General features: G+C 30.5%; 1 protein-coding gene across 1 annotated transcript; it reads left to right on the top strand.

Annotated features, from left to right (window-relative positions):
• Positions 1-250: 250 nt before the first annotated feature.
• On the top strand, positions 251-15292 carry LOC115882456. The gene is made up of 3 exons (XM_030900523.1): positions 251-335; positions 3143-3421; positions 14098-15292. Exons 1-3 carry the CDS (start codon positions 266-268, stop codon positions 14535-14537), a joined length of 789 nt encoding a protein of 262 aa, XP_030756383.1. The 5' UTR covers positions 251-265; the 3' UTR covers positions 14538-15292.
• The last annotated feature ends 1646 nt before the right edge of the window (positions 15293-16938 follow it).

The following is a 16938-nucleotide window of genomic DNA, read 5'->3' as shown; positions in this document are numbered from 1 at the left end:
GTCCATTTATTACCATTATTACCTTTAAATTATAGTTAAAAAAAATCTGAACACCGGCATTTTAAGATACAATAATACTAAGTGTTACGGCCGGAAGGCAACCATTATTGAATATTGACTAGTAATACTTATATATTATCAAGAGAAAGCATTTTTATTATAAAAAAAGTAAAATCTGAAGTGGGGCAAAAGAAGAATAGTACATTATTTTTCTTAACTTGCTTTCAGTCGACATATTACTTACATAAAGTTAATACGTTTTGAAATGGATAGTGCACGAAGTTTCCTCTGTTTTCTTACTGTTTATATCGCGTTCCAAAGACAAATTAATATAGGTAAGTCAATATTTTCACTTTGGGATATATTACCTTAACGTATAATATACTTTCTTCAATATGTCAGCATTAAAAAAAATGAGAAAATCGAAATTGAATAATTATATTAAAATACAATACAATATTTTTATAATGTATAATATCAACACACCGATATCCTATAAAAATATCCTTTTTGAACGATATAGAAAAGGATCAATCAAAAATGGGAGGAGGGTATTTCCTAGCATTGCACATGTATAAGGTTTGCCATGGTTATTCCTCTTGACTTGGTCAAACGGTAAACATTTGATTGATGAGAAAAGAAACCTTCTCTCAGATACTGAACGTCCTCTTAGCTATTGGAAACGAAAAAAAAAGAGAATTTTATGTATTTCTCACATTTTTGTTGCTCGCTTTCGTGCCAGCTATAAATGTAGCGATGTCAAGCGTTCTGCTTTTAACAGGATTGGGTTTAAGACGTAAAAACTCCTCTAGGTGTTTAATTTTTCGGGTAAACATGTGTACAGAAAGTATTTAAAAATACCATAATTATTTTCGGTTTGATTATAAACTTTCAAAATATTGTAAAGTCTATACAGTTCTGGAACTTTTGAAAATATGGAACTTTTTATAAATTGATTAGATAATACTTTTAAATTGTTCAATAAATTGTAATAATATAAAACTATAATGCTATATAGTTCTATACAGTTCTCACAAGCCAAATTGCATGGCTATGAATGAAAAAAGTCGAAAAAATGACTAATGACTTTTGGCTAAATTACATATTTTCGTGGGTCTTAGAAATAGAATCAAAATAGTAATAAAATTAACAGCATTTGACGGAAATTTCATGTAGTTTTATAATATATGATATATGCACCTTTGAATCCTTGGATACCTTGGTTTTGTAAGAGAATTAATTTTTTGGACCCTTGCTTTTCAGCTATTATTGATGAAAACGTACCCTAGATCTGTTACTAACTGCTCTCGTAAGACTACAATGGCGTATATATGTTCTTATTCTACACCTTTTAATTAGCAAAAGCAGCAGTTTTAACAAATTCGGTGACATGACGAAAATTGGCAATTTTCATGACTATATGTATGGAAAAAGGTCGAAAAATCCTGGTGTTTGACTATGTTTTACAAATATTAACCAACAAACATATTTACAAATGCCTTAGAAAAATATTAAGCATAGTAATAAAATTATGAATAGAAGATAAAATAGATTATAAGTAAAGGATAAAAGATAAATTATATAAAGGCAAATATAAAATATAAAGAAGATAAAATTACCAGAAAAGAAATGTGAGATTTGAACAAAAAGAAACTGTTAATGGTAACCCTAGAGCCTTATGTTAAAAAAAAAATAATAAAAATATCTCCCTTCATATTTAAAATATACTATTTTTTACTTAAAAGCCTGGCTAAACCTAAACGAGATGTTGGCTAGAATGATAATAACAAATAACCAGAATTAAGAAACGGCATTATTCAACATTTTCGTATTATTTCAAAGCAGTACTAGAACGGAAATGGCAAGAAATAATTATTCCGCTTGTTAATTTTTATTGGGTGAGCTTCGGAGAACTTAAAGCGTCTAGTTAAAAACTGATATTTATTAAAATATTCAAAATAAATTATCATCGGGAAAAGGCAAGAACGACTCTAGCCTCTTCTCAAATAAAATTCTCCAAGATGGGTATAAATAAAATATTTGTTACTCTGGACGAATTTGAAAGTATAATGCAGAGAGTCTAAATCTAATGAAAGTGGTTTCCAACTGCGTTTAAGTGGTTCGATATCCGGGCTGTTATAACGTTGACGGATAACCTTTGGAACATATTCTAGAAACTATTGAACCAGCTACTATTAAAACTTTCCTTCCAACGCAGGCTATGGCCAAGTTTTTGAATTTATCACTGACGTGAGCGACATCACTCTATAAACAACTGTTAAGTTCGTGATCGTAGTTTTTTAGAAAATTTTAATGTTTCATAAAATAGCAAACTCATCGAAAAAAAAATAAAAAAAAGCGTCACACTAGCCATAGAAACGACAAAAAATATTAAGTCAAAAATTATGAATTAATTTAGTCTCAGGTTCAGGAAAAGTGTTCTAGCTTGTTAATTCGATCGTACATTTTATCTCCTGATCTGGATCCTATGTTTTGATAATCATGTTTTCACTAACAGCCATAAATTCAATTTTAGTTTTATAAACTAAACTTATCGAACATTTTTGAAAATCTGATTTAAAATATAGTAAAAAGAAAGCGTCTATGAGATCGATCGTTATCAATAATAATTAGATATTATCGAGTCGACCACTATACGTCATTTAATTAAAATTGACAGCAAAGTTATAGATGTCGATGGGACATCAGGAGTCCTATTTTAAGGAAAAATTAGCTTTTAACTGTTACTTTTGTCTGTGATTTAAAATAAAGTACCTACTAAAAAAATACGGAGTCACAGTAGTGTATGACATCGATCGTTATCGATGATATCGACTACTATAAGTCATTTATTTAAAATATAAATGAAAGCTTCTAAAAATCAATAAAAAAATAGTAGTTGTCAATCGTTTAACCAGACTTTATAAGGAACAATATCATATATCGTACTTTAAAAGCGAATTTAAAATTTGTTTGATAAAAAAGGAATAAAATAGCGGTTTGTAGAGTGTATCGGTATTTTTTTCTTAAAATGGACATCTCTGTAATAGAGTTGGGGTATCGTGTGTTTATCCGATCGGTGCCAGCCTCGGAAACTAGCCAATTTAACATAAATTCCTTTACCTACGAGATAATGTTCCAGTTTCAGGACAGAATGTGTCGGAGGGCAAGCCAATCTCGAGCGGCGCCCCGTCAAAGCCCGTCGCCGTCTTATCTACGACCACCCGAAAACCGTTTCTCCAGTCCCCGTTCCGTGTGCCCTGCTCCTGCTCCCAGGGACAGTGCGGATGCTGCACCGGATACATCCTGGACCGACTCAACCAAAAGGCCTGCGTCAATATGACCTACGAGCCGGAGGAATTCGCCGTCACTGCAGTCATGTCCCTCAACGGGGTGCCCTTTTACAAGAACTCCATTTCAGGTAAAACATTTTTATCGCACTGTGTACCGTTACCCCTTAGTTGCTCAAGCTCTGAAATCGCGCTCTCAATATACTCTGTTTTACGACTCAAGGAAGATGACAGAAAGGGCAGATAACGTCAATACCAATCTAAATAAATCCGTCACGAAAAATGACAGTTTATATTTCAATGTGCATGGAGTGACCGAACAATGCACGGATGCAGATGCGTATGAACTCGACTTAAGATTTTTGAAACATGTCAAATTAAAGGTTATTATTTCTGTCAAATTATGTTAAATAACCAGCGTTCTGGAGAATGATAAATATTTGCAATAGAGAAAGTAATAAAACAGTCCTTGAAATTTTCTTTCAGACATCCTTGTCCTCTAAATCCAGTTTCCTGAAACACCCAGTTTATTTTGTCGCAAATTTCTTACTAAAAACCCACGTTTTCTAGAATTTCTGCAAAATTTTGACAAAATGTTCCTGATTTCTTTTTTTTATTTTCTTTCTACGAGTTGAAATTAAAATCTCATTTCTTGGCCTCTTTCCTTAAAAGTTAAAATATCTTATAAATTAAAATACGAAATCTTTGAGGTTCCCTGTTAAAACTCCCCGTGAATAATTTGGTAATCCAGACGTTCTTAAGGAAAGGCGAATTAATTATCAGACCACATATTAAATGAGATTGCTGACGTATTAATCCAATTCACAGGAAGATTTGTATGATAGCCCTAATAAAATTTTCATTGAGCCCTGGTTCAGTTTCCACAAGTGTAATAGCTATTTATTAAGAGGGAGCTAATTCCTCGGGTGCTTGTTTAGATCCAGTCCTGAATTTTATTAGAGAAACACCCAGAGCGCTCAAGAAAATCACTTATTTCGCCAACCCCTGCTCTCTGCTCAAACACAAAACTTGTCTAAATAAAATAAAGTTTTTTCCTTTATTTTTGTTTTTAACTTTTTCTAGTATTTTTACCAGAGATTGTAGAATATGTCATTAGACATATAAGAAGTACTAAGCATACTTAAATGCCTTACTTAAAAGCCTTACTTAAAAGCATACTTAAATGCCTGTTTAAGTTGTAACGATTTCTTCGATAAAAAAGTATTTTTAAAATTGTATTTTGTTGTTATTATACCCCAGTATTTTTACCATAGTACTCGGAGTTCTTGCTATTTAAGTTGTAACGATTTCTTAGACAAAAGAGTTTTTATAACTCTTACTTTTGTTCTTAACATCCTCTAGTATTTTTACTAGAGAGTGTACAAGGAGCCATCCATGTCTTCAGATGTTGATGGAACATCAGGAGTACCAGTTCACTGAAAATCCTTCCTGTTTAACTTATAATGATATAGACAAAAAAGTTTTTTTCAACTCTTTATTTACAATTTCAAGATCCTCTAGTATATTTACCAGAAGGTTTGCAAGTTGCAAGATTCCATCTATGTCTTCAGATGTTGATGGAACATCAGAAGTACCATTTTACTGAGAGCCCTTCTTGTTTAAATTGTAATAGAGAAAAAAGATTTTAACTCTTTTTTATGATTTTAACAGCCTCTAGTGTATTTACCAGAAGGTGACTAAGAAGCCATCCATGTCTTCAGATGTGGATGGAATATAAAAATTACCATCGTACTCAGAGCTCTGTTTAACTTGTAACGATTTCATAAACATGAATTAATTCTAATCTTTACATACAACGGGTTTAATACCAGATTTCCACATTGTAATATTGCCCAGTCACTCAATTATTCCCTTTGGCCACAAAACTGCTATTCTAGCACTCTTTAATATAGAAAAACAAACAAACAGAATTTATTCCCTCTACAAACCAGCTTTAATTCATTTACGTCCACTTTTAAAAAATATTTGCGCAATGCCAGTTTGGAATTTCATTTAAAATATTCCGAATGGCAAACAGATACAGTTTAAAATGCCAATATATATATGTAGTTAATATAAACCGTAATAAAAAAATTCAATATTTTTTACATATATTTTAGCCCCGTACTCTCCATCAAATGTATAAATAACATCGTGTATGACATTTTGTTTGCGAATATAAAGCTGTAACATATATCGATCTAGCTTTTTTTAATACTTGACAGATATATCAACTTTAATATGTTTATAAAACCACTATGAAAATGTACATTTAAAACTTTCATTTCGTGTAATTAATACTGACTGTAATTTAAACTGATGCTGATTAATTTGTAGCGATTTTGCCAGTAATAAACCATTCGGTATCCCATTTTTAATAGTATTTCACTTTTTTTATTATTTTAACTGTATTACTTATACAGGGTGATTCACGGCTATTGCACGTTAAACGTTTAAGGAGAACCGGTGATTTTTGTATAAAATCCCCTGCTCCATCTGTTTCAATTACTTTAAGCATCACAGTGTTGTCGCTTCACACTAAAAGTTATACTTGGTAACAGTCATTGATATATCTCACCCAAAAGGTGTATAAGTTAAAACAAATAAAGTCTTAAATTCTTTAGTAGTAGTGAATCATTTTCTACTACATTCAAAGAAACAGCTATATATTTAGCAAGAAGCTTAAAGGGATATTTAGAATATTAGCAATTAAATATCAGTTAGGGTTATGCTGGAAACACCCACTAATTTGTAGCAACAGATAATTACATGAAATCTGCTAATTGATATTTCCAACACTAAGGGTTGATGTTTACGTACAGTAACGGCAATATCAATTAAAATCACACACGAGAACATACCCTACAGATATACTTTTAATTGTCAATTTTTTAGAAAATTGATCAATGTTTATTAATGTAAATTGTTTATTAAACACTGTTACGTTTTAAAAATGTGTTACATTATTTTTCAATATCAAAGGTAAAATATACTGGATGCGTCTCAAAAGTCGCTCAACCCTATATTCTTTTTATTTTTTCAGATAGAAAACGAAATTTGGTATGTTAGTATATGACATAAATTAGGATTGATCGACGTATTAAATTGTTTTTTGGTCACTTCCTGTTTCACCGGAAATGACTACAACTTTTAATTTTTAAATAGCACTCGCGGTATTTTTTACTTTATTCGTTAGAAAATGAATCTCTGACTAGAATGACATATCACATGTCAACTTTTGACATTTTCGCTTAAAAACAAATCTTATTTTAAATTTCAATCTAGAGTGCCATGGCTGTGTTTAAAATACTAATATTTAATCAAGGAGCTTTGAAAAAATAGATTGTCTAATATTTTTCGTGTCTTGTCCTGGCCGTTTAAAATATACCCAAATCGAATTTTTAATCATATCTCGATTTTTTTTTAAATGGAATAAGGGTAACTCATAAGCATATTTAGAAAAAGCATTTTTTTCGAATAATTTAATACCACACACTTTGTATTTTCAGTCAAATTGTCGTTATGAACCGCATGCTACAATTTCAAATAAACCATATTCGAAAAAGTAAAAAGTTCACACATGATATGTCATTCTATTCGGAATGTCATTTTCTATTGAATGAAGTAAAAATATACCGAGGGTACCATTTAAAAATCATAAGTTGTAGTCATTTCCGGTGAAACAGGAAGTAACACAAAAACAATTATTGAATACGTCAAACAATCCTAATTTATGTAAACTAAAGTAATCTCTGCAAAAAACCGTCTAAGATACTGGCTTGTGCCAAGGCCCTGAGAACGTATGATGAGTTGTAACTCAAGAAAGTGAAACACAATAATGATTAACTTTCCTCCTCCTATAAAATCTACAAGGTGTAAGAATAAAAAAAAAGTTACAGCAGACAGCGAGAAATGGGGTCCTATGTAGGAGTCTTTGTTATATAATTAATGCCGTTGTACTTTGTCATTCGTAGTCCCCAAAGTAAAGGGCTTAGAAATATACCTAACCTCAATTTTAACGAAATTAGTGATCATGTTATGGCTGTCGGACAATAATCAAATAGTAGCTCAACTGTCCAAAAGGCGAATCAGGCTTGTCAGCGCCCCGCAAGACACCTCGATGCGAATTTACATAAATTCTAAGTTTAAGGGTATATTCTCCAACCTTCTATCTATGCCTAATTCGATTAAACCGTTCCATGGGGAATGTATAACACGTCCCTACTGAAGATGTATCGATAAGGAGGAACCGTTTGTTTTACAGTTGAGGACGGCAAACAATGATTACTATATAACAAAATTACGCTATCACGAATTCAAATATTTTACTGGAATATGCAATTATTATTAATTAATACATTCTCTATTACTATTCAAAAGTTTAGGAAGTATAGTATATTTTTGAAGTGCACCTCGAAATGCCTTGATTTTTTGTTTTAAAAATATTTAAATATCCTAATATTAATAGAGGAACTTTAATTACGAGTATGCTTGTAGTAAAAATAGTTGAGCTACAAAATATATATTTCATGGAATCGCATTAGTCCTACCACTATCATAGAATATTAAATAACTAAAAGTGATTTATTTGTTGTTTCCATTAAAATTAATGTGAAATACAATCTAAAACAATGCAATTAATTTGAAGGGATAATGTCAATGCTAAAGTGTTTATTTACGTATAATATTACGGCCGTAAATACCGCTAATATTTAATTCAGCACAGATATATTATTTTATCTAGCAATAATAATTTTATTTTTTTACCGCAATACCAAATATAATAATGTTATAAAATAGAGTTGCCAAATAATTAAAATTTTAATGGGAGATTATTAAAATATTACTGTTGTTTTTTTTAATTAAATAGAGTTGTTTATTTTTTTTAGAAAGATAAGTAATATCATTATGTTTAATTTCTTGAAACACTTTAAAATGGTTAAATTATTTAAAAAAATATATTTAAATTAAATTTTACATATTAAAAATATTAAAGGTTTATTCAGAGTTAATGAGAGTGTTTTATCGAAACAATTTTGAAAAGTTCAGCATTTTCAGGAAATTTTATGTAGATTTAGAAAATATACAACATTGAAGGCCTTGTCTTTGTGAGAAAATTATTTTTTTTAATTTGTTTTAGCTATTTTTGATGAACGTTAAAACAGTACTGTTCTACTACTTCCACTACTGTTCCCCTAAGACTACAATGACCTATATGTTATTCTACACATTTTGATTAGTAAATAACAACAATTTTAACAAAATTTGTGAGATGATGAAAATCGTCAATTTCTATGACTGGAAAAATATTTAAAAAATGCGATTTTTAACTATTTTTACACATTTTCAAAGGCCGTAGAAACATAGTAAATGTAGTCATAAAGTTATGAGACTTTCAGTATTTGTAGAAAAATTATGTATTTTTTAATTATGTATGTAGTTTTTTTAAGGAAGTGAAAGTTAAAGAAGGCTTAAGTACATTGGCTTTGTGAGAATACTATTTTTTAGACCCTCGTTTTTCAGTTATTTTTAATGATTTTTAAATAATGTAAACGTCCCTTAAATGATATTTAAACGTCCCCTACGTCCATTACTTTTCTCGTAATACTACACAATGCCCTATATTTTATTATTCTACACCTTTAATTAGTAACTGAGAGTATTTTTACCCCTAAATCGGTAAGGTAAATATATGAATACTAGCGTGTACCAGCGACTTCGTTCACATCGAATTAATCATTTGTAATGGTGATGATAAAGCTAAGGGATAATAAGTTTTCTCACATTTATGTCAGCATGAGAAAAAACAATATGGCGATATTACTATATAACTTGTTAATATTTGAGGGGTAGATTCATCTCTTTGGAATTTGACTTTCGAAAAATCCGTTTGACAAAAATAAGCTTTTTACGTCAAGCAGTTTAAGCAGAATCGTGATTACGAAATTACCCAACTTTTTAGAACACCCTGTATGATTTTTTAAAAAAATTCAAAATTTGTAAAAAAACCAAAAAAATAAATTATGCTTGTCCAAGCGTTTTCTCGAAAAACTAACCGTTTTTTAAATAACAAATATTGTAATATTTTAGGGGCGTTTTCACGCGTTTGGAATTAGAGATTCGAGAAACCCCTCCTCATCGAACCTCTACACCCCACAGTCAATCCGTTTACCAAAAATCAGCTTTAAACGTCAAGCAGTTTAAGCAGAATCGTGATTACTCAATGGTCATATTTTATGAAACACCCTGTATAAATTTATAAAAAATCTTAAAATATGTAAAACACCAAAATAAAATATACGTGTTTAAGAGTTTTTTCCGAAAAACTCACCGGTTTTTAAATAAAAAATATTGTAATATTTTAGGGGTGGTTTCACCCTCTTGGAACTGGAATTTCGAAAAATCCCTTCTTATCGAACCTCTACACCCTAGAATCAACCTGTATGCCAAAATTGAGCTTCTTACGATGAGTGGTTTGAGCAGGATCGTGATTAATCAGTATGTCAGTCACTTTCACAGGATTTTATATATTAGTATAGATTGATAAATTATATCATTCTGTTTATTTTTTTACAATACTAATAAATTAAAACTTATTTGGAATAGTTTGTTTATCTCGAATTAAATATTTTGTTTATTTATATTCAGAAATAGATTTACTTAGATTTAACTAGCTTGTTTTGTGAAAACAAGTAGTATTCCCTGGCACAATCCAAAGGTCCCCGGTAAATTAAATTGCCTGAAAGAATTAGACCTTTTTTTTAAATCGTCCCTCCTTAGCCCTCGAACCGTTGGGCTTCAGCTTGATCTTATAATCTGAAAGAGCATTAAATTACCATTGAAATCAACTCTCATGAATCTGCGTCTGTGAATCTCAACATATCGAAATGGACGCAGGGTTGATATAGTAGGCAAGTTGGATTGTTAAGGTCAGAATAGGTTTCCTGCAGCTCTATATCTTCGTTTAATTGGCTTTTTGGACAACGTAATAGGGCAGGATTGAAAAAATAAAATACTCAGCGAAGGGTAAAGGATTCTATAATGCTAATTTCATGGAATTTATTGTAGAGAAAGTCGTTTGGAATTGTTGTCAAACAATAATTATATTTAAACAAAATATTTATATAATTGCTGATAAAACACGCCAGAAAAAAAATGTATATTATATTATTCTCATTTTAGTTGTACAAGGTGTAAAGAAATAATGTCCCAGACTTCAGTGAGTCATACTATAGATAAAAATAAAAGAAAAAGTTCCTATTAATATATGCCCTATATATGAAGATCAAGTACGAGTAGTGTCATCTACAGATTTTATTTTATCTAATCTTACATTGCTGAAATTCACAAAATAATCCAGTAAAGCCAATGAATTTATTCCTTGCAAGATAAAATCTTTTTGACGACTGAAAAAGTCAAGACGGATGCTCAATTTATTTTTTTATGACGTCCCTTATTGTAGTTAAAAGTCGAGAGAGGAAAAATGAAAGGGTAAAGATTTTCTGGTTGGTTTTTTCAACAATGCCTAAATTTCAAGCCCCAATTAATCCCTGATATTTTTTTCACTCAAAGCTGCGCGGTTATCACAAAAAACGGTCGAATTATGTTCATCGAGTTTGCTAATTTGAAAATTAACATTTAAAAGAAATTAGCCGATGGATGTTTAGATATTTTTCAAATTTAACACGTGCCGCTGTAATCATTTGTTTAAAGTTCGGGCTCAAACAAGGGAATTAAATGTCGGGCTGTAATTTCATCCCGGCCGATAAATTCTGATTACATGCTTGGATTATATAATCCAAATTGCTGAAAAATTTCATGCGGCATAAATGCAGACGGATCATAATACACCTTTTTGCCATCCTAAATGTACGCACGAATTATTCTCTTTTTGTTTGGAAGTTGGTAAATCAGTTTTCTACCATCGGCAACATTAAAACCGTTTAATCAGAATTGAAATTTTTAAAGCAGAGGATTTCACCCCTAATTCATTTTCCTCTTTAATCGCTGTTACATGTAAAAATAATAATTATTATCAATTTAATTGAAATTACATAATCTGTAAGAGATATGGATATGAATATGGCTATAAAACTTGGGCATTAAAATAAGAATTCTTGAGCATTCAAAGCTGTAGTGGGTGTACTATTAGGACATTGTAAGCTGAATAGGCATCTACAACTGATGGGATTGACCGTCACGGTGAAACCATGTTCAGATTTTGTAAATCTGTAGAAGAAACGACGAAGCACATTTTATGCCAGTGCGACAAGAGAGACTAAAATAATAAGACTGAACCTGATTTACAAAAAAAATAACAATAACCCAAATATCGCTCAAAGCATGTTGTAATGAAGAATAAAAATGTTCTAATTATTTAAATAATGTGCCTGGTCGAAGAAGAATAGACGTTGTTTCAAAATTGAATTCATAGCCATTAAAGTGAAAAAAAGAAAACTATGAATAATATTGTCTCGCGTCCTGAAAAATAACAGAAGGCGTATATAAAGCCCGCGAAGTAATTTCAAGAATAAAATTGTCGGGAAACCCTCAATTCTTGAACAAATAAAAATCTTAAGTTCAATTTTTAAGCTAAGTACTATTCAAAATTTCCATTCACGGCGAGCCGACTGATTGTTTACTTAAAACTTTTTCTATTCCGCAAGGCGCGCCAGGTGATTCTTTCGCTGCCGAATTGAGAATTTTAATTTTTTAAATCTCCTCCAGTTAAAGTATTTGCTTAAGATTAAAACTTAATAAAAAAATTACAGCCCCTGTCGAAACACAGGACAATTCTCCCAGCTTGGAATAAATTTTTCTTTTTTCCGTATATTATATAAGTCAAAAAATTGCTCATTTTCGGTAAAGTTTTAACGTAGCAGAAATATTTTGAAAATTTCAGCATATATATGAAATTTTATGTAGATTCATAAGACTTAGACGATATTGGAAGGCTTAGATTGTTGCCTTCGTTTTGCAAGAAAACAATTTTTTTTACCCTTGTTTTTCTGCTATTTTTGATGATGGTTAAAACATCCCAAACATTCACTGCTGCTCTCCCAAGACTAAGTTGATCTATATTTTTTTTATTCTATACCATTTAATCAGTAAATAATAGAAATTTTAACAAAATCGGTAACATGGCGAAAATCATCAATTTTCGTGAAAAAAAATGTCGAAAAAATGTTCATTTTTAGCTATTTTTTAAACATTTTCAAATGTCTTAAAAACATAATAAGCATAGTCATAAAATTATGAAAATGTCAGAATTTGTAGAAAATTTTATGCATATTCAGAAAATATATACCTTTGAATGCTTAGGTAATTTAGTTCCGTGAGAAAATTAATTTTTTAGACCCTTGTTTTTCAACTATTTTCGGTTCAGAAAAATTGCGTTTTCAAAGGGAAAAATAGTAGACATAGCAGTAAAATTTTGAAAATTTTACAGATTTTAAGAAGCATTATGTAAATTCAGAATATATGGACCTCCAAATGCTTAAATGCTTTGGTTTTGTAACGTAAAAAAAACTATAAAGTAAAACTATAAAAAACTTTTCGGGAATTGAATGTGAAAAATTCCTTTGAATTTTACCTTTCCCCTTCTGCTAACACTTACTTTTTAGGATAGGCTGGCGAACAAACAGTAAACGGTTTCCAATAAAGAAAAGAAAACGGCGTGTATACTTTTTCTGTCGAGTTTCATCCAGCACTTGAGGTGGATTATACCCGTTCTGGCGTTTTGGTTATTCCAGTGTGTATTCCCGGCACACGGTATTCAAATGTATAAAATCAATATTTATCTGTTTATTCTCGGAATCTTTCAGGAATTCCACACTTGTTTGCCTATAAATCAACCGCCGACGAACTGCTTCGTTAGTTCAAGCATTGTCCATATCCAGAATTATTCAGAGTTTAATTTGAGAAAACAAGAAAAAAATTGTTTAGTTATACTGAGTGACAAAAAAAGTAAAAGGCCTATACCGTATGGTGCATCGGAATACGGGACATAAGAAATCCCATGTAAATTTTGAAAAGGTCAAATATTATCTCCCCAGATGATTTTGTGCAAAAGTTGTATGATAATTTTTTAAAGAGATGTTAAAGTTGTACTTTTGTTTTTTTGAAAGCTACAATTAAAATACCAGCAAAAATATGATGCTATCATTGTGAAATTTTATGCCACATGATATCATTTTTTTTTCAATGGAATGAAAAAAAAATCTGTGGATATCCATTTCACTAATAACGAATCGAGTACAAGCCAGTATATATAAATCAACAAGTAGTTCCTTACGAAAATACAGCTAAATATGTTGGCATAATATATAATATGGATTTTTGGTATTAAACCACGGGGATTGTACCAATCAAAGCAACCGAAATGTTATCCAAAGATTCCAAAACGAGGTACTACGAAGTACTGTTAGGTACTTACAAAGACTTAGAAGTGGATGATGTCGATAACGTCATCAGGAAATATGCCTTAAGACATGAAAAGAGGCTCCATTAGCACATAAACATCGAGGCCTACCAGTTCCTGGATAGTGATGGCTTAGTTAGAAGACTGAAAAGAACAAACCCATTTGAACATGATATCACCTCGATATATGAAAGATTAATTTATAGTTTGCATCATGCCAGCCAAATTTTTACAACTTATTTAAACTTTTCTTTAAAAACTACTTACTCAAACTTATTTAAAATATTCGACTACATATCTGAGCTGTTATCGATATATTCCGATATAACTTAATATTTGAGTATTGCTTTATTCCTTTTAGTCTGACATTGTTTTATGAATTTCCAGGTAAAAACCCACCGCCTATGTGCTTCCGACTGCCCCGTTTTCGCTTCATCACTCTCTGCGTCGAGTTTTCCAACGTCTACTTCCTCAACCGCAACGTTCACCTTTGCGTGGATGCCGAGGCGAACTGGTCAGACTTCACCCTTGTAGAATGGTCCTTCGATTGTGTCCGTATGGGTCTGTCCGGATTCCAAATTGTTAATCAGGAAGATGGCGGTGGTTTGCCGGAGAAGCCCATCGATTCGGAAGACCAAACCGACGAAGACTACGATGATAGTGCCCGAAATATCCCGATTGAGAAGGGATTGAGTTATGACAAAGGATCGAGAATTATATTTCATCGCAGTTTACAGCGACTCGAAGGCAAATCGCCTGATAGACGATTAGTTTCAGTGAAAAGGGTGGAAGGTGAAAGGTTTATTATAGCAGCTTCTTTCAGGTAGCCGATGCTCTAAATATAATTATACACCCAAAGTTTCATATCACGTTAGCTTCAATTTACAACCTGCCTAATTTATATTCCTCGACCTTTGTTTCTCCTTAGACAACGGACACCAATTTGTCATTAAATCAAACATGACACATTTATATGTTACAAATCTTTTTAACCTAACTAATTTAAAATGCATAAAGATAACGCTTAAAGTTTTTTTTTCTAAAGGCTCCAATTTTTTTGATAAATTTATACAAAGATAGAGAACAAATTTTAAATGTGTAACACTATTTAGCAATGTTTTAACAACCTCTGTTTATTTTTACACAATTGTTATCAATTTGCCTTTAAGTCAAAAACAACCATTTTGACATTAAATAATTTAGGAAAAGAATAACGCTTAAAGCTTCTGAAGAGCTCCAAAATTACTTACTAAATTTCAAATATTATTATACAAAGATATAGAGCAGATTTAAAACATGTAATACTATTTAGCAATGTTTTAACAAGGGCTGACGAACACATACGCAATGAGTATATTAGACTGTTAAATTATATTTGCCTAAACCAACTGGCCTTGTCATAACGTATTTTCATTCAATGGGTCGAATGTGTTTTCATAATAGCTAACAACAGCAATATTGGCTTTTAATTGACCAAACATATCAATATTTTAGATAATATTTGTGTGTAATGCTAATAGGAATAGGTATTTGATTTATTTTTAGAATTTTAACGCATTCTCTCAAGTCACATTATGATGAGTCAGAAATATTCTTCAATTTTTTTTCTTCCTTGATAAAATTTAGATAAGTAATTATTGAAACAAACTCTTAGTTTTTCTTCAAAATTAATTTTAATTAAACAAAACATTATAACATTATACTACAAATTAATTTCTAAACTTTTTAATTTATAACAAATTACGTTAGAACCCAATAGACTGACTTCCTATTTATATTTGTTCTCTTAATATTTATTATATTTACTGTATTATTATTAAACCGAAGCACTCAGTTCGTGTTTTTAATTTTATGTTCCTACCTTACTCCCTTTATTCTTTTACTTTTTTATCAAGATTTAATACTTTAAAAAGCAGATAATGGCCTGTTTAGCTGTAATCTCGAAAAAAAACTTCTAAAAGATGTTAATAATATTTTGTATCCAGGAAATCTAGATTTATCGTTCTTGATGAATTTATATCTTTAATCTATGCACGGGCTTTTTTACTGAAAAAAGCCCAATATTAAAAAAAGGGATAACAAAGTCTCACAAATGTTTCCTCTTTTTTTATAGTCAAGGAAATGAACGATTATTATTAAGTCACAGATTGTAAAAAAACTACAATATTATTAACTAATTAATGACATGGAATAATGAAACATCATCCATTTTGGCCTTACAAATAGGGTGCTAGATATAAACTAACTTTTGATTTTATCATAAATTGTTCAAAATCAATTTTGAAAACCCTATTGAGATTTTAAGTAAAACCAAAGTACACAAACTTTTCAAGCTTTATATATCCTAAAAGTAATTTTTGTAATTTTTAATTTTTTTACAAATATTGAAATTTTCATAATATAACACTATAATATACTTCCTATATTTTTCGAAAACTCTTAAACCTTGTAAAAGCGAAGTACATAGCGAAGTCACAGATTTTAGTAAAATTCCTCTCATTAACTAATTAAGGGGCATAAAAATCAAACAATAGCAATTGATTTACATTTTTTACTTCTCTCCCTACATATAGTCATGAAAATTATCGTTTTTACTTTAATTTTACTAAACAGGTCTTCAATTTTTATTGGATATTTTTTTTATTTGAATTCTGGTAAACATATCTTAAAGTAAAAAAATAATCAAGTAATTTTAAAAATAAATGTGAGGCTTCACCTAGAAAAGATAGAATGGTGATATTATTTTTGACGTAGAAAATTAGAACGTTAATATCGATTTACCAAATACGTTAGGGTCTGAGAAGATATAACGAATGTAAACATTGATAGTGCGGTTCCTCTTAAGTGCGGAATATCTATTTGTTTGCTACAATCAATTATACTTAACAAACTTATGTATTTACTTTGAACATTAGAGCTAACAGACCTTTTAACCGTCCGAATTGAATAGCAATTTAGCAAAATACCCAAGCTTAATTACATCTAATGTTATTTATTAAATACATTATTACAATTAAGATGATGTAAAAGTATAAAACAATTTTATAAACAGATAGAAATAATGAAAAAGCAAACAATCTAGCTAGACAAGAAGCAAACACTCCACTAACTGCACCAGAATGGTTATACTTCCCAAGTGAAAACCAACTTAAAGCAAAACTCAAGAACCTGGAGGATTCCATCCAAGACACTCGAAGAAATTTCTCAAAAATTTAAAAGATTTATCAA

Source organism: Sitophilus oryzae, unplaced genomic scaffold (genome assembly GCF_002938485.1).
Source record: "Sitophilus oryzae breed Bouriz unplaced genomic scaffold, Soryzae_2.0 scaffold_177_pilon_pilon, whole genome shotgun sequence".
In the NCBI taxonomy this organism is placed as follows: domain Eukaryota; kingdom Metazoa; phylum Arthropoda; class Insecta; order Coleoptera; family Curculionidae; genus Sitophilus; species Sitophilus oryzae.
This window is presented reverse-complemented; position numbering and strand designations above follow the sequence as displayed.

Bases quoted from the DNA above. Each gene is read 5' to 3' on its own strand.
- LOC115882456 (XM_030900523.1), top strand. From the start codon at position 266: ATGGATAGTGCACGAAGTTTCCTCTGTTTTCTTACTGTTTATATCGCG. The intron at 336-3,142 runs GTAAGTCAATAT...ATAATGTTCCAG, and splicing joins CCAAAGACAAATTAATATAG to TTTCAGGACAGAATGTGTCG. The intron at 3,422-14,097 runs GTAAAACATTTT...ATGAATTTCCAG, and splicing joins TTACAAGAACTCCATTTCAG to GTAAAAACCCACCGCCTATG.